The sequence below is a fragment of the Scyliorhinus torazame genome, chromosome 7 (genome assembly GCF_047496885.1).
Source record: "Scyliorhinus torazame isolate Kashiwa2021f chromosome 7, sScyTor2.1, whole genome shotgun sequence".
Lineage (NCBI taxonomy): Eukaryota > Metazoa > Chordata > Chondrichthyes > Carcharhiniformes > Scyliorhinidae > Scyliorhinus > Scyliorhinus torazame.
In genome coordinates, this window is record NC_092713.1 from 38,797,711 (window position 1) to 38,822,081 (window position 24,371).

A 24,371-nucleotide genomic window follows, 5' to 3' on the forward strand; every position below is an offset into this window, starting at 1 on the left:
GAATCGAACCCGGGCTTCTGTCGCTGTGAGGCACCAGTGCTAACCACTGTGCCACCATGCCGCCCTTACAATCTTACAATATATCTAACAGATAAGAAGCCCAAGGAAAATGGTGAAAGCCATTTTCCCCCATTCAATGACTGCTTCTTAGATTCTGTCATCGGTTCCAATTGATAACATATGCAAGGTTTGCCAGATGGAACTATTTTCACATATTTACTAAACACTATAGCCCAGATTTAACTGTTCCATACAATGCCTTTGGCAGATTGTTCCCAACAGCTGTTGTATGATTCTTCAGAGGGTTTTATTCTCCTTCCGTACTGCCCCCCTCCTCCGCAGCATTCCCCAACCGTACCTATTGCCCCATCAAAGGTTACCCCTCAAAATCCAATATGTGGAGGACATAAAATTCTGCTTTAACTTTTCGGAATTCTCTGCCTTACTTGTGAGCATAGATCTGGAGAACAAGCGTGGGATTCTTCAGTCGCCGACGCCGAAATCGCGTACGCCGATCGGCCTGAGAATCCCCATTTGCGCCGAAATCAGTGGCTGTGCAGTTTTTGCGATGCTCCGCCCCCTCGAAGGACGTCACTTGAGGCCCTCCCCCAATGCTCCGCCCCCGACGGGCCGATTTCCCGACGGCGTGGGTCAATCATGCTATTTGTCTTTGTGAAGCCGGCGTGGCGGCTGCGGACTGAGTCCAGCGATGCCACAGTCGGTGGGGGTAGCTGTACCGCGGGAAGGGGGGGGGGCTTTGACGGGTCCCGGGGCACTGGTGGGGGGTGGTCCGGAGATGGAGAGGGGAACAGTATGCGGCAGGCCGGGTCCAAACGCAGCTGGCGCCATATTGCACGGCGTGGCCGCTTCAGGCGGCCGCCGTGCGCATGTGCGGCCACGGACTGGCAATTCTCTGGCCATACCCGCAGCTAAAACCAGGGGCTCTACACTGCGTGCCTGCTAGCCCCCCCGCCAGACAGAGAATTGGTGCAGCTTTTGTGCCAATTTGTTCTGGCATAAAACCCCACTATTCCCACGTCAGCGTCAGCACTTAGTCTTCAAATCGGCGAATCCAGTCCCATGGGTTTCGCTTTATGTAAAACTATGGGCCTAGTCTCACTTTGAGCAGGTGAAATACATGTGAGGATTTCCGGTGATTAACTCCTGCAAAAAAGATGCAGTTATTAAAAGAAGGAAAGCAGCAAATACTTGCAATTATTTGGCACCTTTCATGACATCCCAAAGCCAATGTGGGTATTTTTGTTGTGATATTGGAAACATACGAAGACCGCACAATACCAGAGAGATGGGTGGGATTCTCCGTTGCCCGTCGCCAAAATCGGGAACGGCGATCTGGCGGAGCAAGGCTCCCGATGCCACAATCGCAGCAGGCACCGGTTTGACGCAGGGTCGCGATGCGCCGCCCTCTCCAAATCGGCGCATCGAGATCGCGCCGCGTGGAATTGCAACCTCATTGGAATGTCATTAGTGGCTCCACCCGTGATGCTCCACATCCAATGGGCTGAGTTCCCGACGGCACGGGCCACATGTGGTCTCAACATGGGAGCCTCACATGGCGGCTGCAGAGAGAGAGAGAGAGAGAGCGCGTGCCGACATACTAGGCCAGGATCCATGCCGCTGTCAGGAGGGCTTCTGCCAGGGCTGGGGGAGTGGTGGGGCGTGACCAGGAGGTGGGCTGTGGGGTCAGGGTGGGTAGGTATGGGGTCCAGCACAGCCAGCGCCATCTTTTCCGGCGCAATCGTGCGTGTGTGGGGGGTGTAGGCGTACGCGTGGCTGCAGCTCGTCAGCCCTGCGTATGTGCAGCACATACTGGGTTATTCTCCAAACGTTTTCCACGCATTCCTCGTGTGTTTCAGGCGGCGCTGGTACTAGCCCCTCACCGGTAGCAAAATCGTCATGGTTTCACGCCGATTTTCCCGTTGTGAAGCACCACGGATCCTCCGTTAGCATCGGCACTTAGCCTCCGGAACGGAGAATCCAGCCCAAGATGTTTTAGTGAACAAGGGATACATAGTGACCAAGACACTGGCACTTTGTGCTAAAATCATAGAAACAGAGGGCGTTAATGGAAAAGTTTCTAAGTATCATCTGTGGTGGGTTTTTCTGGGAGTTTCTCCCTGGCTCTGTCAGCAATTTGCCCACCACTACCCAAACACACTCTAGTCACTTTTTTGAACCCTTCAGAGTTTCTCACCAGGCTAGGCCACACTTAGAATTATTTTCATCACTGGGGAGCTGAACCCGCTGGCCAGTCTGGTCAGGCCACCATTTTGAAAGGGTGCCATGAACTCCAAATGGGTTTGAGGATCCACCTACGGGCAATGTCACCCCCACACTCATGGACCCAATCCCAGATACCCCCCTCCCCACCACCCCGAAGTGATGACATCCCGCAATGCAGTCGCCAAGGGTTCCCCTTTTTCAGGCCTTCCCACACCTCCTTTAGGGTCCCCCTATCACCATCTCGCTCCCTCCCAACCTTCTGGAGGCCCCTTCATACACCACCTCCACCCTCCTTTCATGGGTATGGCCCCCCTCCGGCTCTGAGCCTTGCCCCGTACCACCTTGGCACCCTGGCACTGCCACCATGGCAGTGTTCCTGCCAGCTTTGCTGTGCCACCTGGGCACCTTGACAGTGTCAGGGTGGTAGTTTAAGTTGTCCGTGTTTAAGTGGGAGGGCTAGGGGGCCACCCTGACCTGTTGTCCCTGATCATCCAGGGGCATCTGATGGCTCGCGAGACCCCCTCCCCCGGGTGCCGTTCCGCCTGGTCAACATTTGTGTGAACCAGTACTGTACGGCGCCCAGCTGGCAGATGGCAGGAGTCTGGTAGTTCCCAGGTAATCAAGCCTAAGCAGGTTTTAAAGCTACTTAGGCATGCGAGGATTGGGCTCGCTCATTGTGAGCGAGAGCCTGATCGCGATGCCTCACGAGGTCATGTAGAATTCATGAGAAGCACTGGCTGTTGGGAAGCCTGGGGGATACCTCTCCGAGCATCCACGGGCCGTGTCGCGCCCAGAATATCTTTATTATCTGTGCAGCTTCTAAACCTTGATCTTCAGAGAGGTCTAGCAGGCAGGTGCAGCAAGCAATTAGAGTAAAATATAAGGGAGCCTTGCTACGGCTGTACGGGTCGTTAGTGAGAACACACCTGAAGTACGCACACAGCTTTGGACTCCATATCGTAGGAAGGATGTACTTGCATCGGAGACAGCACAGCAAAGGATCACTCGACTGGTTCCGAGTTGAGAGGATTGTCCGATAATGACAGGCTGAGTAAATTGAGCATAAACTCTTTGGAGTTCAAAAGAATGGGGGGGGGGGGGTGTGATCTCATTGAACTGGTCAACGCTGAAAGGATGTTTGTCTTGGCTGAAGAATCAAAAACATGGGGGCACAGTCTCAGGAAAAATAATTGATCATTAAGCCTCAGAAGAGGAGAAATGTATTTACTCAAAGGGTTGAGAATCTTTGGATCTGTCCATCCTGAGGGCTGTGGATACTTCATCGTTGAATATATTAACTGGGATAGGCACATTATTGGTTTCGGGAATCAATGTATGCGGAGAGCCGGTGGGAGAGCGGACTTGAGGCAGATCATTATTCATGATCATACTGAGTGGTGGAGCAGGCTTGAGGGACCAGATCGTCCACTTCTGCTCCGATTTGTTAAGATCACCGAACTCTGCTGCTCTTCTACAAACATATTGCCAGAGGATCTTTTATACCCATCTGAGTGGACATATGGGACTTCAGTTTGATTCTTTAGATGCTACCTCTGAAATGTCAGCTTTGCTCATGGCACCAGTCTCTGAGTGGGACCCCAACGCACAGCCTTGTGGCTCAAGGTGAAAATACTGCTGGGTGGCTTACAAATATTGGAGATGCAAACGTAAATAGGAATGGCATCACTGCGAGCATTGAAAAAAAAGTCCAATTTTGGTCTAGTTTTGTTTTGATAACTTACCTTTCAAAAACAGCCACAAAACACAGAATGGTTAAGAGCCAATCGCAGCCATAATCATACACCAAGCGTCTCTCAACAGTAAGGTTGCAATTGCAATTAGTTGCCGAAAACGCTGGAGGAAGACGTACAGCTGCTTAAACAAATAGATTTGCTCATTTGAACCCCAGTTAATTTCCAAAATGGTGAACTTTATTCAAGATTCAGAAATTCCTAATAACAGTTTGAGTGTATCTGGAGCTAGTTGAATTCCAAAGGTTTGATTAGTTCTCGCAGAGGTCGGAAACACGACGCAATCAATCTTTTCATTTTCTTCCACTTCCAATGTAGATCCATCTTAACAATTTAAATTACAGCACCAGAAAGTCCAGCACTGCAAATTACTCCCTGATGGAAAGACCATGTCCGCCTTATTTTACAAAGCCAAGCTCACAGCATTCCCGTGAAGGAAATTAAGAAATCATGCCATTGTGAAATTCGCTTGCATAGAAATCAGAACTTTAATGATGCTTGCGCATAAATTAGCAAATCAGCACTTTAGACTTAGAGGCTGCCCAGAAATCTGGATGCCGGATCAAATTTGTAGACCTTGCATGCCCTTTTCACATCAGCACCACACCCCACCACTCAGCACAAAATCAACCCCACTATCTTCTGGAGTACATTTTTCATTTACTGGAGGAGCACTGACTTGTGAACAAGGACCATCGCTACATAACTAATTTCATAATCAGAGACCATTTGCACCTACAGATTTGATAAAACAAGGGAGATGAAAGTTTGAGGTACTCAAATCTAAAAGCTGTTCTCCATTCCATTCGCAAGTTCAAGAATCTGTAATAGGACCCCTAAAATTACCTGGTATCCATATTTGAAAGTAGAACGATACTGCAAATACAGAGGGTTTCAGTCATAATCAAGCATGCAAAATATCCTGGAAATTAAAATGGATCAAAATTTGTGTACCTTTATGACTGGACACGAGAATATTAATAATTCTCACACATTCTTAAAGAATATGGGCGGGATTCTCTGAATGCTGACGCCGAAATCGCATTCAGAGATTGGGCGGAGAATCTTTTTTGACGCCAAAATCAGGGGCGACGCATGTCTTCAGATGCTCCGCCCCCTCCAAAACGTCGTCATCGGCGAGTATGCCGCACGCCGTTAGAGCGGCCTCAGGACGTCACCTGAAAGCCCTCCCCCGATGCTTCGCCCCCGGTGGGCCGACTTACCGACAACATGGATCACTTATGCTTTGAGTTTTCGTCAAGCTCGCGTGGGGACTGCGGACTGTGTCTCGCGCCGCCACAGTCTGGGGGGGGGAGCCGTTCCGCTGACCAGGGGGGATTCGACGGGGGCTGGGGGGACTGAACATCGAACATAGAGCATACAGTGCAGAAGGAGGCGATTCGGCCCATTGAGTCTGCACCGACCCACTTAAGCCCTCACTTCCACCCTATCCCTGTAACCCAATAACCCCTCCTAACTGTGGGCGGTTACATGGGGACACTATCTGGCATGCCAGATCCGCGCGCGGCCGCGCCATGTTTAACGGTGCAAATGCTCCAGGTCGCCGCCGTGCGCATGCGAGGCCACAGACCTGGCAATTCTCTGCCCGGAGCTGCAGGGAACGCTGGGGATTTTACATGGCGGGGCTGCTAGCCCCCCACCAGGTGGAGCATCGGTGCGGGGCAGTGCTGACTTTTCTGTCATAAAACTAGACAGATGCACCAGACAAGCCTCAGAATCAGAGAATCCAGCTCAATAGATTTTTCCCAACTCTTGGAACCTAGTCTGAGAGATACTAATATGTGGTCCACACAATTAAAACGTAATTGTTCATACTGAACAGAAGCTATGCTGTGAGAAATAGGGACAAAATGAACTCTTGGGCAGTATTCTCCCATCCTGGATCTAAGTCCCGTGGCGAGTGCAGGAACATGGGGCTGAATTCTCTGTTTCAGGGACTATGTCCCCACGCCGTCATGGAAACGGTGGTCTTTTACACGATAAAAACTGGCGTCAAAAGGCCACAGATTCACAGCCCTGCAGGGGGCTCGCAGGGAGCCGTCATGGAGCTCGCAGCTCTAGCTGTCGTTACGGCCCCCCGCACTTCCGGGTTAGAGGCCGCACATGCGCACGGCGGCGGCCTCCTGCGGCCGTGCCATGCTCCATGGCGGACTCAGACCGTGGACATAGTGCCCCCAATCGGCCGCGCGCATGACCCGGACCGTCCGCACTATAAAGGCCCAGTCCTGTATGAGGCCCCCTTGCCCTCCGATTAGCTCGACCCGGCCATGGCGGCCGCATCGGGGTGCGGAGAATCCAGCCCGTGAAGTCTTACCCGCCGTGGAAGCCGGCGAGAAAACTCGCAATGTTCTTGCTGTATTCCGTGGCTGGGCTGGGCAGATGGTCCACTGTCTTGTCCACTGACTCACTATTGAAGAAAGAAGGTGGACTTCCCAAAAGGTATATGGACCTCTGAGACTGGATAATTGACCTCCTGTGAATGAAGACAAATCTCCAGAAACATTCTGATTCTGGGAGGTGAACTACCTCAATGACACTGAATGTGGAAGATGCACCGGTAGATGCTCCCTCCCATCACTGCTGTGGTGTCCCCGGGTCCAGGGTTGCTGCCGGTCTCCATTCCAAGCTCCTGAGGCAGCCCCAGATATGGTTCAGGTGATTCTTGATATCTGCACACCACGTTGTTCCAGACGTGTTTCGGAATGGCACGTTCTCCGACCGCCGTCGCGGATAATTGGGCATGGATGGAAGTCGGGCCGTCAGCGGTATCCCATTAGCTGGATGCAAATGAGTTTCACGCGGGCATCCGGCGGGTTTTCCAACCAGCCATGGCGGGCACCAGCAGAAAATCCGATGGGAAATTAATGACGGCGTGAAACCAGTTTCCGGGCGTACCACCATATTTCCGCCATTGAACCCACCGATCAGGGCTTGGGAGAATTCCGCCCAAGGTCATAAGAATAATACAGGCATAAATGACGAAATACTACAGAATGGGATTCCAGGCCTGTTGGGAAGGAGGAAATACAACCTGATGAATACAACCGGTTGAATAATGTACTGTGCTGTTGAATAAATACTCCATCACTTTCAGAGAATGATTTTCAAAATGTAAGCATTAAGTACCATATCATGTCAGATGCTTTACTTGTGGATATTACACTCAGACTGGCTGTTTAATGAATTGGGAAGGATCCAAAAGGGTGCATATTGCACATGGTCTGTGTAATGGAATTGGCAGATGGTGTCGACAGCCTTTTCTCTTTCCGTATCCCTGTAAACCTGATTTTCCTGAAGGGTCACCCACATAAAACAAAGATCTTGCAGAAACTTAAATTACTTTCCTGTTAATCCCTGGCACCTGATATTTTTTCCCATTCATTTTGGCTCACAAACATTGCAGGAGGCATAGAAATAATATGGCAAATAAATAAGTTGAAAAAAATAAAAGGTAAACAATTTTATTGAGATGGGAGAAGGTTTTTTTAAAGTTTGGAGTATTTTCTTGGTTTAAAAAAACTGCTGCCTGCTGCTCACCCCACTTTCAAATTAAAGGGGTGATGTTTTGACCATATTCAAACATGCAAAAAAATTCTCAAAATTAAAATTAAAATGGATCCAAATTTTTGCACCATTCTGACTGAGCATTTGAATATTAATACTTGGCACCATGTCGGCAACGTATACATGTTCTTCCCAACACTTAGAACCTAGTCAGAGAGATGCTAACCGTGTACTTCAGTTTTCTCCTGAGAATGGAGGTATAACTTATTCATTTTTGAAACAAAAAAGTCTGAATGTACAACGGCAGTTGGTAATCGAGGGAAAAGGCAATAGAAGTCTTGTGAAGCTCATGGGAGCGCAAAGCAAGGTGGGCACAGGCACTTACTTATGCCGATGGTGGGAGTAAACTATGGAATTGAGTCCGCAATGGATTGAAAGGCGCATCGAGCTTCTTGACGGCAAGCGCAATAACCCTCTTTTTAATCGTATTGCATGTCATGCATGCTCATTAAAATGCAACCTCGCCAATGAAGTAATCAGCAAACAAGGGAGGGAGGGAGATGCCAGTTCGACAAAGTCTCGCAAGGGCGACAGAGGGGTTAGGCTGGACTATACAGGGGAAGATCTATTCAAAATACAGTAGGTCGAACATGATTGCGCAGAGATCAAGGGTTATACGGGGAAGGTTAATTTTGAAGTTGTGAGAGTCGAGGGTAAAAGAGGGAAGGTCAAAAATGATAGGGGGAGGGTCGAGGATGATGGATGGTAGGTCAAGGGTCAATGAAGGTTGGGCAAGAGTGATGGCGTGAGGGTCATGGATGATGGAGGAAGGGAAAATGTGATTGAGGGAGGGTGCAGGTTGATGAATCCAGTTCCATAGTCACTAGCATGCACAAACATTGCCAGGTTAACAAGAAGAGTTCTCTACAGTGAACCTCGAGGACGGAGTTATTCCCGTACCAGCCTCCCCGAACAGGCGCCGGAATGTGGCGACCAAGGGCTTTTCACAGTAACTTCATTTGACAATAAGCGATTTTCATTCATTTCATCATGGTGGGGCAGGTGGAGACCACAGTTTGACCAATGCCAAGGATAAGAATATTCATTTGATTAAAAGTAATCAGGACAGGGGGGAGGGCCTCCCACTGCCACCCCTGAGAAGCAGGACCTCCTGAATGGCCTGGATGGGAACCCGCAGGGAGACGTTGCTGAACAGTGTGACCACTCTTTGTCTGCACTCGGATATTTTCCACTTATGTAAGGGGTGGCAAAAGCTCCCGGGATCAACAGATGGCAGCAGGTGGCAAGGGGGTGGCAGCTGTTGCAGGAAATCAGGGGACAGGTGGAGAGGGGGTGGCAGCAGTTACAGGGATCAATAGGTGGCGAGAAAGTGGCAGTAGTAACAGTTCTCAAAACCTCCTCTCAGACAGCTCCTGGCTTGTAGAGAATGAATGCCAGTCCAAGTACCATTTAAATGTGTTGCCCAGACCGTCGACCCCATGCGTTATGGCAGCAGCTTCTCCACTTCATGAGTCACCGCGCTCCACACGCATGAATAGCTAATTTGCTGCCCACCACATGACTACACGTGGCCAGCCATTTTGCTTACGGGTGGAAGTGCCGCACACCTCTGATCCCGCCACTTCCAGAATCGCTGCGAGTGAAAGGTTCCACCTTTGTAGTAAGCTGCTGACCCTCCGAGCGTCAAGGAAGAAAGTCGAGAAATATATTCAAAACGTGCCAATCTGGCCATACCACAAAATGGTTACAAGGTCATCGCAGTCAGTTTTACACCCTTCCAAACTTTCTTGACCATGACGACAGGTACCGTGGAAAAATAACTGCCTATTCATCATTGTCCATTTTGCCTATTGCTGAAGTTGGATTTCACTCCCGATAAGGCAAAAAGTATCAGGCACAGATTTACTATCTTTACAAAAAAAAAATCAGACACAAAAGTGATTAACAATTACAAAATGAAAATAAAACACCAAAAAGGTGAAACAATCTTTGATGCATGAATTAACATTGTTAATATCATCATTGACAGATCTATTTGTATCATTAACATAACATTTTATAGATTTGAGTTATTTCCAATGCTATAAATTTAACACAATCTTTGCTGAGTTTCTAAGTATCCCACCTTACCTGCACTATTAATCTTATGGGCCAATTATACCATAATAGTTATATGAATGCAATGGGTCGCGTCAACAATAAAAATACTGGTGATATCAGTGACTTGCTGCAATGAGTTTGGGTAAGTGGTGTGAATATTTTAAAAGTTCTGTCACACTGCTTTGAAATTACACTGCACCTCTCGTAGTCATGCTAACCAAAGAGAACTTTCAAAAGAAAAACCCTTTGGTGCTGGCCAAACGATTCCTCACTCCTCAACTCATTTCACAACTTGACCAGTAGATGTGCATTGAATCAATTAAAGTCAATACACGTGCCAACCTCTGCTTGCCTTACAAAGAGAAGCATGCCGAACAATCAGTATGATTGCTCAACGGAGGCAGTGCATTGTTTTGACAGAATTCGGCCTCAAACTAACATCTGCAGTTAAGTAAAATCTTGAGAAAAGAAGTGACAATACACTGATTATTAAACATCGACCTATGCATTAAAGCACTGAATATCACTTTCACTGAATAACTAAATAACCAAATAACCTATGAATCACTCGCCACTTTGGTGTTTGAGTTACAATATCATCCACATGTATATAAGTTTAATAAAAAATGGTATATTGCAGCTTAAACGTGAATAATCCTCTTTTTATGAAATTTATGATTCAGAGCACTGGATTTGATAAAATTTCCTGCAAAATTACTTGAGACTAGAATATTTCTAAACACATAAAGAATTCCCAGGTGAAGAAAATGTCACAGTTCCAATCAGCAGTTGGGCTGAAATGATTGAGTTCCTTTTAAGTGGCAGAAGACCAGCAAAAAAAAAGCTTTTTTGTCTTGTGGAGGCATGGAGCTGAAGTGAAAACATTATTTAAATTCTGATTGCACACACAAGCTGAACTAGCTGTATCCTTGCAACCTAAGCAAGCCCCAAGGGAAGATGCTCGACTGACAAATTAATACCTTAGAGAAAAGATCAGAATGGTGGCAATGAACTCATTTCTTCCTCCCAGTAATAAAGAATGGCTTTTTTCTTTACCAATCGGTGATTGTTGCCATGGCGACTTGGACTTACCTCATTGCTTCACGGAGTGCTCCTCGCTCACTGAGAGTGGTGTGTTTGATGTCATCAAAATTATTCTCCAGCTTCTCATAGCTCTGGAATAAACCAGGTAAAGAGATTTTTTGTGTAAGTGTTTACTTTATACTCACATATTAAAACAGATCCTTTTGCAAGCCACATATTCTGTCAAGTGCTCCCGTTGCATAATCAAAACTGACATTATAAACCTGCCAAAAGTCAATCTTATTCACAATGTGGTTGTCATGGAAATCTTATCACTAACTCACCATGTATGAGAGGGATACACACACGAAGCTAGCCACTGATATCTGATTGCAAATATCCCATTCTAATGCAAACCTTAATGTATGAAACATGAAATAAACATTTATGCTCTGCTTACTTTTCATTTAAATAGTTTGTCTTCCCTAAGGCATTTGTCTGGTAACTTGGAAAGACTAGCTGCTTCTGAATAAGTATTTGTACTCCAGGAAAGATGTAAATATCCCGAGGACCAGATAGATCACAGGAATCTAAAAGATAAAGCAAACAACAAAAAAGCAAAGCCATACAATAACAGTGATTATACTCATGTCTTACACACGGTTTTGAATATCAGGATAAATGTCAGGTATTTATAAATCCCCATATAGATGTTGCTTTACTTATCCTTGAGTGAAGTTTGTTTTAAAAAACAGAAACGAGAAACAGAAGAAAATGGCAAACATTTTGGAAAAGCAGAGTGCAAATGGAGAACTGGACTTAAGATATAGCGCACAAAGAGTAAGCCATGCAAGGAACTGAACAGAGGGGTGAAAGAAAAGACTGCAAGAGAAAGCAATAGCACATTATTTAACAAAAACATTTCAAAAGAAGAAGAAAGCAAAATATGTGAGGTTACAGCGAGGTCACAGTGAATTCAGAATAATTTCAGGAATATTCAGATTTACTGCACCTTCTCCTCCTCCTCCACAACCGCTTGGATGACACTGGATGAATTGTTGCATTTATTTGTATATTGCTGAATCATGACTTCTCATGAATTGTACATAGCAATCACAATGACCTGCCGCATCTGGCTTATCACTATCTTCATAATAAAAAAATGCTCCCAATCTTATTTTCTTCATCTTTACCAGAACATAAACTTGACTTCCATTAACCCAAGCAACTACCAAACAAAAATAGAAGCATGTTTGCCATCTCCTCCTCCATTATTCACCGAAGGTCAAATTCGGGAGAAGGTTTTTGTTTTCCAATTTGGAACTCAGTAAGGGCTCTGATACAGTTCCTCTGCGTCGGCTTGCAGGGAAAACAAAGCAGGGATCAGTAAAAATATAAAATTCATCATAGTTACAATCAGTATCCAGAGGATGATTACACAGTTATCGTCCTGAGACTGAGGGAGTGTAACATGTGATCCCACAGATGTCCGATGTGGGACCACCATTTGATGAATATGGATTCTTGTTGGGCAAGGGAATCAAAGGTTAGGGGGGGTCATTGGGAATGTGCAAACACAAACAGGTTAGCCATGATCTTATAGAATGGCGAAACAGGTTCAATGGGCTGTATGTCCTACTTCTATTCCTATTCCATATGTTCAAATATGTGTTGACCAGACCATCCTGCTCCAGCACTGCTTCACTGTCATCCAGTTGGATGGGTCTATACTTTCCTGATTCCATTCTTATGTATCCAATCATAGCCAGAGAATCACCTGCAATTGCTCCTCTTCCAACTCCTGCACTGTTATCTCTCGTGACCCTCAGGGTCCATTCTTCATCGAGACCGCACACTGCCCCGTTTTTACAATGGGGAGCTCCGCTCACCAGATCTCCCAGTTATAGCGAGGGATCGGGATGCCATTTTTAAATGGTGTCCCGATCTCTGAGGCCGCCAAAAGAATCTCCGACGTTCCCCCCCAGTCCAAAGGATATGGGAGGGGGACCTCTCCCCCCACCCACCCCCAACACCCATGCCGGGCAACCGCAGCCCATTCGCGCGCACCGAAATGCCAGCTTCGCACCTTGTCAGTGCCAACCTGGCATCTGCCAATGCCCCTGCCAGTGCCACCGGGCATCTTGGCAGTGCCAGGCTGGCACCAAGGTAGCGCTCCCAGGGTGCCAGGCTGACACTGCCAGGGTATCCAGGTGGCACCAGCAGTGCCAGGGTACCACCCTGCCCATAGGGCATGCAGCTGGGGGTGTCTGAACCACCTTAGAGACCCCCACGAGTGCAGTTCCGATGTCTCCATTTGTGGAGACCAGTGCTGAACCGCACTCGCCTGAGGTCCACGAGGCAAATGGATTGAATCCCAAAGCCTTAGGTACCTTAGGAATCTGCACATTAGAGCGAGGTTTACTGCCTTGCTCTAATATGCAGACTAACTAAAAAGTGATCGCACCCATTGTGGGCGGGATTCACCTTGCAACATCTCGCGAGATTGAGTTGAATCTCGCGAGGCGTTGCGAGCCGGTTAAATCCCAGGAGCGGGGTCTCCTGGTTTTCAACGGCCATACTGCACCGCTGGCGGATCATGCGCCCGATGTTGGATAAGCAAGAATCTCCTCAAATTACATATTGGAAGACCAAAGCTATTTTCACCCTGCCACAAGCTCCATTCATGAGTCTCAAACTTTATTTCTTTTTATGGGAACTCTTGAGGCTGTATCAGACTGTTCCCAAACTTGGTGTCATATTTGACACTCTGATGCACGTCTGACCGCATATCAACATCATCAGTAAAACAACCTATCTCTACCTTTATAATATTGCCTGACTCTATCTCTGTCTCAGCCATCTCCTGTTGAAACATCCAGCTTTTACCTCTAACTAATGCCCAATTAGCAATGGAATCCTGTTCCAAGTTGCTCTGTTCCTAGTTGCCCTTTGACACACTGCTTACCATTGTTTGGCTATGAACACATTCTGATCTCTTAATTTGTCACTATCAGTACCCTTCCTAGCCTTGATCACCCTCATTTACATTCCCTTTGTCTTTCCGTCCATGATATCCTTGTGAATTTCCAACTATCGCTGGCTCTCTATCCAGCCCCACCACGCCCTCCACAAAAGTATAAATCTGACCCTATTTCTAGTTCTCTCCAGCTCTTTAACAAAGAGTCATCCAGACTCGAAACGTTAGCTCCCTTCTCTCTCTACAGATGCTGTCAGACCTGCAGAGATTGTCCAGTATTTTCTGTTTTTGCTTCAGATTCCAGCACCCGCAGCAATTTGATTTTACCCTATTGCTATAACCCTCACAAAGGACATGGGGGATTGTGAGTGATCTCCATGGGCTTCGTTAAGTACGCATTCCTGTGTTGAGCGGGTGAAGGCCTGCCCAACAGGGGCTCACCAGGGTGGCTTTAAATATAGACCCCCAGACCCGGCCTGGTAGTTCCCGATAGTCCAGGCTGGGACATTTGTTTTGTACGTCACAGCTGCGGCTTTATTTGTGTCAGAGAATAAACCTGCTTTGCCTTTTAACCTGCCCTCCTGGAATTATTACATTGGCGACAAGGATCAAGCATGGGCTTCTGAGTAGCCTTTTTTTAAACTTCAGAAGACAACTCCGGTAAGAAAAAAAAGACAAACCCGGAAGTGCCTTTCTTTGGAAGATTTGAGTCGCATGATATAAACGTAGAGCACTGGGGCCAGTATGCTGAGCGCATACACGATTGTCTTTGTGTCTATGGCATTGAAGGGGATGTGAGACAATAGGTAATCCTCCTAACAGCATGCAGGGCCCCGACGTTAACATTATCAAAAGCCACCTATCCAGCGGCGCTTGACACTAAAATGTTCGATGAGCTTGTGGACCTGGTGAGAAACCATTATGACCCAAAACTGTCCACAATCCTCTAACACTACTGTTTTAACACAGCCGGGAAAGGGTTAGATCCAACGCCTTGGTTAGATCTCAGATTTGTTAAAAAGTGATCCCGTGTTCGATCTCGTGAGGCGCCGTGAGCAGAGTAGATCCCGGAAGAGGGATCTCCCCGGCATCTACCGACCGCGCCGCACCGCCCTTCGGGCGTAAGGCGGCCGATTGATCTCACCCTACATCTTTTGCATCTCAGTGGTACAATTGCTAGTTCTCCTGAAGAAAAGAATAATCTTTAGATTTCCCTGTCTTTGAAAATCCTAACCTTGGTAAAGAATCATCCCTCACAACATCACTATGTCCAAGCATTATTTCCAGTTTTATCTCCCTCGACTCTCTCATTCTTCAGAAAATACATTAAAGCCAAAGTCTGGCTGCTTGTTCCAGTGAATTTTTTTAAAAATCCGTAATACCAAAGGCATTGATAATCCTTAATCCAGATTATCAGTTAAATATTCCAGTCTGCAATGTATTAAGAATGTATTAACTGTATTACACAAAGTCTTTTTTTACACAAAGCGTGGTTAGGGTTTGGAATGTACTGCCTGATAGATTGGAAGGTACAGATTCAATAGTGGCTTTCAAAAGGGAATTGAACAAAGTGCAGGGCTATGGGGAAAAGGCCAGGGACTGGGACTAACTGAATTGCTCTTTGAAGAGGCGATGGGCCATGATTTGTGTGCCCTCCTGACTAAGTCGCAAATAGCTTGTCTGCAGGTACAATAAGTAATTGGGACAGTGATCTGAATGTTAACCTTTATTGTGGGGGGAATTGAATACAAAAGTAAGGAGCTTCTGCTTTAGCTCTACAGAGCGCCAGTGAGACCATCCCTAGAGTACTGTATACAGTATTGGTCTTCTGATTTAAGGAAGGATGTAAATGCATTGGAAGCAGCTCATTTAATCATCCATCACAATATCTCCTTTTTCAACTCAGAACCAAAATCTGTCCAATTGTGCTGCAGTGAAGCATCTTCAAATATCTTCTTACATTAAAGGTGCTATATAAATGGAAGTTATTGTTAACTGTGAACATTATAAAACATTGACTAGAGCTGCACTGACCTGACATCATCTTCCTATTGCGACTGTACAAGTGTAACAGTCTATCTGAAAATTGTCAGCAGTTAATCATGATCCCCTAATTAACTTAGTTCACACAATTATATTCACGTTGGATGTTGGTCGTCTGAAAACCAACCAGTTCAATATAATGCTCACCAGAAGACCTTAAGATATAGGAGCAGAATTAGGCCATTCGGCCCATCAAGCCTGCTCCGCCATTCGATCATTGCTGATATTTTCCTCAACCCCATTCTCCTGCCTTCTCCCATAACACCTGATCCTCTTACTAATCAAGAAATCCCCTTATTAATCAAAAATACGAGATTTGTGCTTGAGGTGCTGTTACCTGCAGGGCTGCAGACTAAGAGCTGGAAGGTGGAACTAGGCAGAATAATTATTCCTTAGAACATAAGAACATAATCTATTTATATTTCCAGACGACCTTTGACAAGATGCCCTATAGGAGGCTGTTAAATCAGTTAAGACCCCATGGTGTTACGGGTAAGATACTGGCATGGATAGAGAATTGGCAGACTGGCAGGAGGCAGAGAGTGGGGATTTAAAGGGGTATTTTTCAGGATGGCAGCCGATGACCAGTGGTGTGCCTCAGGGGTCTGTGCTGGGACCTAAACTTTTCACAACATACATGAACAATCTGGAAGAAGGAACTGAAGGCACTGTTGCTAAGTTTGCAGATGATACAAATATATGAAGAGGGACAGGTAGTATTGGGGCTACAGAAGGACCTGGACAGGCTAGGAGAGTCGGCAAAGTGGTGGCAGATGGAATACAATGTGGAACAGTGTGAGGTTATGCACTTTGGTAAGAAGAATGGAGGCATAGACTGTTTTCTTAATTGGGGAAATGCTTAGGAAAACAGAAGCACAAAGGGACTTAGGAGTTCCAGTTCAAGATTCTATTCAGGTTACCGTGCAAGTCGGCAGTTAGGAAGGAAAATGCAATGTTAGCATTCATGACGAGAGGGCTAGAATACAAGTGCATGGACGTAATTCTGAGGCTGTACAAGACTCTGGTCAGACACCATTTGGAGTATTGAGAGCAGTTTTGGGCCGTATCTAAGGAAGAATGTGCTGGCTTTGGAAAGGGAGGAATCCAGAGGAGATTCACAAGAATGATCCCTGGAATGAAGAGCTCATCATATGAGGAACAGTTGAGGACTCTGGGTCTGTACTCGTTGGAATTTAGAAAGATGAGGGGGGGCTCTTATTGAAACTTAGAGGACGTGGAGAGGATGGTTCCAATAGTAGGAAAACCCTAGGGCACAGCCTCAGACTGAAGGGATGATCCTTTAAAACTGAGATGAGGAGAAATTTCTTCAACCAGAGGGTGGTGAATCTGTGGAACTCTTTGCCGCAGAAGGCTGTGGAGGCCAAATCACTAAGTGTCTTGAAGACAGGGATAGATTAATAAGGGGACCATGGATTATGGGGAGAAGGCAGAGAAGAACTCGGAGCAGGAGAAGGCAATTTAGCCTCTCAAAGAACAAAGAACAAAGTATTCTGGTAAATCTCTTCTGCACCCTCTCTAAAGCCTCCACATCCTTCTGGTAGTGTGGCGACCAGAATTGAACACTATACTCCAAGTGTGGCCTAACTAAGGTTCTATACAGCTGCAACATGACTTGCCAATTCTTATACTCAATGCCCCAGCCAATGAAGGCAAGCATGCCGTATGCCTTCTTGACTACCTTCTCCACCTGTGTTGCCCTTTTCAGTGACCTGTGGACCTGTACTCCTAGATCTCTCTGACTTTCAATACTCTTGAGGGTTCTACTCTTGAAGGTTCTCGAGCCTGCTCAAATCAATATGATCATGGCTGATCTCCTCGCGGCCTTAACTCCAACGCAGTACCCGTTCTCCACAACCCTTCAACCCATTAATAATTAAATATCGGTTAACTCTTCCTTAAATTCACTCACAGTCCCACCATCCACCAAATTCATAACCCTCGGGAGAAGTAGTTTCTCCTTATCTCTGTTTTAAATTTGCTACCTTTTATCTTAGACTATGACCACTCATTCTAGAATGCCCCACAAGAGGAATCATCCACCCCACATCTACTTTATCCATACGTTTTATCATTTTAAATACCTGTGGTAGTACCACGTATTGCAGTACCCAAGAGGTGGATGACCATTGGTCAGATCCAGGAGTCTACCATTGGCTGTTGTACATAGCTCCGCCCTGAGAGGCGGAGTATAAGAACCGGTGCCATCCCAGCAGCCTTCACTTTCTGTATCGAAGCTGCTGGGGAAGAGTTCTAGAAGATTAAAGCCTTCAGTTATGAATCACTTTGTCTTGTGAGTAATTGATTGCGCATCAATTTAATCTGCTACAACTTCAGTTGGAAGGATGTATCTCCGTATCAATCCGGAGTGCCTTCAGCTCAGCCCCCACATGGACAACTCTGCTGCTATTTTTAAACATTGGCTGGCGTGCTTTAAGGGCTACCTCAACACGGTCGCCGACACCCCCACGGAAGGACAAAAGATGCATCTCCTATGCTCACGAGTCATCCTGGGATTAACCCTCTTATCGAGGAGGCGGCGAATTATGCTGCCGCGATCGAGCTGCTAGAAGGGCATTATATCCGCCCTGTGAACCAGGTCTACGCTTGTCACCTGCTGGTGACTAGGAGGCAAAGCCCCGAGGAAACGTTGGAAGACTGCTACCGGGCGCTGCTGGTGCTGGGCCGAAACTGTGGCTTCCCGCCAGTTTCGGGGAGCGAGCACGCGGAACTTTTGATCAGGGATGCTTTTGTGGCAGGTATGACTTCCCCCGATATCCGCCGGAAGCTCCTAGAACGGGACATGCTGGGACTTACAGAGGCACGGGCCCTGGCAGGGTCCATGGACGTTGCCTATAAAAATGCGCTGTCCTTTGCACCCGATCGTACGGCGGCCCCCTGGACTGCGTGGCACCTCGCAGCGGCAGCCCCTCAGACCTTACCCCTGACCCCGCAAGCCTGCGCGGCGAGACGGCCCGCTAACGCCGCCGGACCCCGCTGTTTCTTCTGCGGGCTGGCGAATCATCCCTGCCCGCGCTGCCCGGCCCGCACCGCCACCTGCAAAGGGTGCGGCAAGAAGGGCCACTATGTGGGGGTCTGCCAGGTCCACGCCATGGCCGCGGTCTCCTGCGACTATCGGCAACCCCCCCTTCAGGCCCCGACCGGTGAACAGGATCGCGCAATAAAAGGTTTTCTCCACGGTGGATCTCAAGTCTGCCTACCACCAGCTATCCCTCCGTAATGGTGACCGCAAGTACACTGCCTTCGAAGAAGATGGGCGGCTCTATCACTTTTTAAGAGTTCCCTTCGGTGTCACGAACGGGGTCTCGGTCTTCCAGCGAGAGATGGACCGAATGGTTGACTGGTACGGCTTACGCGCAACGTTCCCGTATCTGGATAACATCACCATCTGCGGCCATGATCAGCAGGACCACGACACCAACCTCCTCAAATTTATCCTGACCGCGAAAATCCTTAATTTGACATACAATAAGGATAAATGCGTGTTTAGCACCGACCGTCTAGCCATTCTAGGCTACGTTGTGCGGAGTGGAGTCACAGGCCCCGACCCTGAGCGCATGCGCCCTCTTATGGAGTTCCCCCTCCCTCACTGCCCCAAGGCCCTAAAGCGCTGCCTTGGGTTCTTCAGCTATTATGCACAGTGGGTCCCCAATTACGCAGACAAAGCCCGACCCCTGATCCAGTCCACAACCTTCCCCCTGTCAACGGAGGCCCGCCAGGCCTTCAGCTGCATCAAAGCAGACATTGCGAAAGCCACGATGCGCGCCATCGACGAGTCCCTCCCCTTCCAGGTCGAGAGCGATGCGTCCGACGTAGCTCTGGCGGCCACCTTCATCCAAGCAGACAGGCCTGTGGATTTCTTCTCCCGTACTCTCCATGCTTCCGAAATTCGCCATTCCTCGGTCGAAAAGGAGGCTCAGGCCATAGTAGAAGCTGTGCGACACTGGAGGCATTACCTGGCCGGCAGGAGATTCACTCTCCTCACGGACCAACGGTCGGTTGCCTTCATGTTCGATAATGCACAGCGGGGCAAGATTAAGAACGACAAGATCTTGCGGTGGAGGATAGAACTCTCCACCTACAATTACGAGATCGTGTACCTTCTGGGGAAGCTGAACGAGCCTCCTGATGCCCTGTCCCGCGGCACTTGTGCCACCGCCTCAAGTGGACCGCCTCCGATCCCTCCACGAGGACCTCTGCCACCCGGGGGTCACTCGTTTTTTTCATTTTATCAAGACCCGCAACCTGCCCTACTCCATCGAGGACATCAGGACAGACACCAGGGATTGCCAAATCTGCGCGGAGTGCAAACCACACTTTTACCGGCCAGAGAGGGCGCACCTGATAAAGGCTTCCCGTCCCTTTGAACGCCTCAGTATGGATTTCAAAGGCCCCCTCCCCACCACCGACCGCAACACGTACTTCCTTAACGTGATTGACGAGTACCCCGGTTCCCATTCGCCATCCCCTGGCCAGACGTGACCACAACCACCGTCATCAAGGCCCTCCAGGGTATCTTTACGCTGTTCGGTTTCCCCGCATACATTCACAGTGATAGGGGGTCCTCCTTTATGAGCGACAAACTGCGTCAATTCCTGCTCAGCAAGGGCATCGCCTCGAGCAGGACGACAAGTTACAACCCCCGGGGAAACGGGCAGGTAGAGAGGGAAAACGGAACAGTCTGGAAGACCGTCCTGTTGGCCCTACGGTCCAGGAATCTCCCAGTCTCCCGCTAGCAGGAAGTCCTCCCGGTGGCCCTCCACTCCATCCGGTCACTGCTCTGTACAACCACAAACCAGACACCTCATGAACGTCTCCTTGTTTTCCCCAGGATGTCCTCCTCCGGGACCTCGCTCCCAATCTGGCTAGTGACATCCGGACCCATCCTGCTTCGGAAACATGTGAGGGCGCACAAGTCGGACCCGTTGGTCGAGAGGGTCCACCTGCTGCACGCCAACCCCCAGTACGCCTACGTAGCGTTCCCTGACGGCCGGCAGGATACAGTCTCCCTTCGGGACCTGGCGCCCGCTGGAGCCCCACGCGCACCCAAACCATTGTCCCTACCCCCACCCTCCCCACAGCACCTAACTGGAGGGTCAGTACTCCCGCCGCTCCTGCCTAGGCCCGACCACACACCGACGCCCCCTACAGGCGCTTTCCCCCCCTCCGGCCCCAACAGCACCGCCTAGGGGTGATGAAGCTGCCAGGGAGGACGACATCACGCTCCCGGAGTCGCAACCACCGGGACCCTCATCAGAATCACCGCCGAGGCCCAGACGCTCCAGAAGGACGACCAGGTCACCCGATCGACTGATTGCTGCATATGAACACTTTGTAAATTCCCTCAACATCACGGTACCTCCATACCTGGTCATACCATGCGAAAGACGACTATTAACGCTGGCCACCACCCCCCCGGGCTCTTTTTTAACAGGGGGTGAATGTGGTAGTACCAGGTATTGCGGTACCTAAGAGGTGGATGACCATTGGTTAGACCCAGGAGTCTACCATTGGCTGTTGTACATAGCTCCGCCCCCCATGAACCAGTGCCGTCCCAGCAGCCTTCACTTTCTGTATCGAAGCTGCTGGGGAAGAGTTCTAGCAGATTAAAGCCTTCAGTTATGAATCACTTCGTCTTGAGACTAATTGATTATGAATGAAAATTGCTTATTGTCACAAGTAGGCTTCAAATGAAGGTACTGTGAAAAGCCCCTAGTCACCACATTCCGGCGCCTGTTCGGGGAGGCTGTTACGGGAATCGAACCGTGCTGCTGGCCTGCCTTGGTCTGCTTTCAAAGCCAGCGATTTAGCCCTGTGCTAACCAGCATCAATACCTCAATTTGCTCTCTGGTAGAGCAAAAAATCAAGTGTGTGTGGGAACAAAGCAGATAGGAAATTTTGCCCCATGTTTGTATGCAAAGGTGAACAAAGTACTCGATGAGTTGGTGATGATTTTGAACACAGAATGCAAATTTTCTGACTGCACCATTTCCGCATCAATATTCATAAGTAAAATTTCAAGAGCCCTTCTTTGATTTCATAATGTAAAGTGAGCAGACCCAGATGTTACAGAACCTGTCAGTACAACGAGAACGCAACCTGGCCGCATTACACTTCTTCATTTTCCTTCATTGTGCGGGATATGCCTTTCATCTTTTCTACCCGTCCCACTTGAGACCTATTGGTTCCCAAACCTTATACAATACAGAAAATTACATGGAGTTTACAGTACCGAGACCAGCCATTCATCCACCAGTAATGTGCCGGTGTTTATGCTCCACATGAGCGTCCTCCTACATTAATTTGTTTCTTCCTGTCAACATATTCTGCACGCAGTTTAACAGGCATGTTGCACCCAGTGCAGGTCCGTGTAGGCCAGTAACATCTTAGGAGAGGACGAAATTGGGATCCGCATTGGGCAGAGATTGGTTCACGATCTAACCGGCCCGTTCCCGTTGACAGGTTCCGGATCCCATCCAGATGCAGCAAGACACCAATTGAGACCAATTAAGAGCAATCTCCATCTCATTAGCCAGATGGCAGCCCAATCTAACGGCCTCCCGGGAACTAACCGGCTCCCCAGTGATAGGTCACACGAGCGCCATTTAGCACTCCTATTTAAAAGCGGGAAGCTGAGGGGACCTGAGGAGGGGAGTGACCATTTCCAATCCCTGGCATGCAGCCCTGGGACACTGGAGCTACTCCTGAGCGGAGGGCTGGGCACCAGAGGTCGGGGATCACCCCTGGGCTGGGAGGCAGTGAGGGGCTCGCCGTCTGCAGGCCAGGTCATCCTCCAATATTGTGTATATCCATAATTAGGGCAACTACTGTTGCTGCCTGTCTGTTCTCCTAGACAGTTTCAAGATAGAGCCCTATTTGTTGTCTTCTGCTGAAGTTCACTTTAATTTCCTTTGACTGTGAGCAGCCTCTGGCTGCACAGCTGGAGGCTATTGCTAATAAGTAACTCACATTGTTAGTTGTGAGAGCACTTTGCAGCTGCAGGTTGTGTTTGCTGCTTGCTCCTGCTCCTGCTGGTGCAGATGCCTGGAGGCTGCTGTAGCTGTTCCCTTCCTTTTCTGTAGCCGGAAAGAAGGACAATTGTTTTTAAGATACTTGGGTCCTGGAACACCGGGCTCAGGGGGACATATGAGTCCAGGAGGAAATCCGATTTGGAACAAGAAGATGCTGCGGGACCTGTGCAGCACCTTGTTCCAAATGGACCACCTCATGACACCGTTGAAGAAATGCTTTCGCAGATTGCTGATGCTTTTGTTGCTGGTGTGGTGAGTGCTGCCTGTAACTGGCACATCACCACGGGTAAACACGCTGGAAGATAAGGATGTGCAACTGCACCTTGCTCGCCAATGTCATTTGCCAGGATTTGATTCCAGTGAGATAGTCCACTCTAAATTGTCACTTAGTGTCCAAAGATGTGCAGCTTTGCTGGGATTACGTGGGTAGGATGGGGGAGTGGACCTAGGTAGGGTGCTTTTTCGGAGGGCTGGTGCAGACTCGTTGGGCCCAATGGCCTCCTTGTGCACTGCAGAGATTCCATACATTCATTTCGGGTTTGTGATAGCAGGTTCCACATTCTTACCATTTTCTCCTGAATTCCTGACTGGATTTATTGGCCCTGATTTAGTTTCCGGATCATTGGAGGTCAAAAGTATGACCCAAGATGGCCGTCGGGACGGACCCCGCAGAAAGCTCAACATGGAAGTTTGAACTTCCAATGGCAATACTCCGCTCCCCAGCACTCTCCATGAATGTCTCCAACGGAGACTTCGGTCAGTTCTGTCAGCCATAATTGAATAAATGCCCAGGAACCGTCTGACAGAAAGATCCGACTCTAACTCCTAGCTACAGATCTGACCCCATCCTCCCATCACACATTGACTCCGCACCCTACCAATCCTCCCCCAAGTCGATCTCCTCATGATATGGCTACCTCATTGACCCGCCCACTTCCTGACTGTGGTAAACCACTCTTGCACCTATATTAGGTGATGTATGGTAGGACCTGTACTACAGGTGCGACGGTAGTCCCTGCCTGCTGGCTCCGGCCAGTAGGCGGAGTATAATATGTGTGTCCTCCATGCAGCAGCCATTTCGGCAGCTGCTGTGGGAGGCCACACATCTTAGAGCAATAACGCCTCAGTTGTATTCAACTCATGTCTTTGTGCGATTGATCGTGCATCACTGACCCAACCACCCACCTGGCCCACCAGTCACCCCCACCCACCAGCCACCCCCACCCACCAACCACTTCACCCATCTGCCGCCCTCCTCTCTGCACTCTGCATTTTTGGAGAAATCAGGCTCATAAGATCTGGCAAGTAACGCGGAGCAGCATTGGAGCATGAAAACGTTTGAGCAGGTCAGCAATCTGAGGACGATTGCTACTTTGTGGAAGATCTGGGATGATAGTGACTATCTTATATTTATGGCCTTTAGTTTAAACCTCCCCAGTGGAATCTTCTCCAGATCTCTCTTCACAAATGTCTTCATACATTTAAAGGCCTCTATCCAGTCACCTTGCAGTTTTCTCTTTTCTAAACAACAGAACCCCAATCTGTTCATTCATTTCTGGTAGTTGTACACTCCCAATATCATCTTCGTAAATCATCTTTTGTACTTGAGCCTTTGCT

At 48.4% G+C, this 24,371-nt stretch overlaps 1 protein-coding gene across 4 annotated transcripts in view; it reads right to left on the reverse strand.

The window, feature by feature from the left end:
• The window catches only part of LOC140426151 (dihydropyrimidine dehydrogenase [NADP(+)]-like), a 1,098,238-nt gene that overhangs the window by 811,812 nt on the left and 262,055 nt on the right, over window positions 1-24,371 (reverse strand). For 3 of the 4 annotated variants that reach the window (XM_072510567.1, XM_072510570.1, XM_072510569.1), the window contains exon 3: window positions 10,734-10,816. In XM_072510567.1, the coding sequence (XP_072366668.1) occupies window positions 10,734-10,816 (83 nt within the window). Of the gene's footprint in view, window positions 1-10,733; window positions 10,817-11,124; window positions 11,255-24,371 lie in introns of all 4 variants that reach the window. The other variant, XM_072510568.1, reaches the window with a different exon arrangement.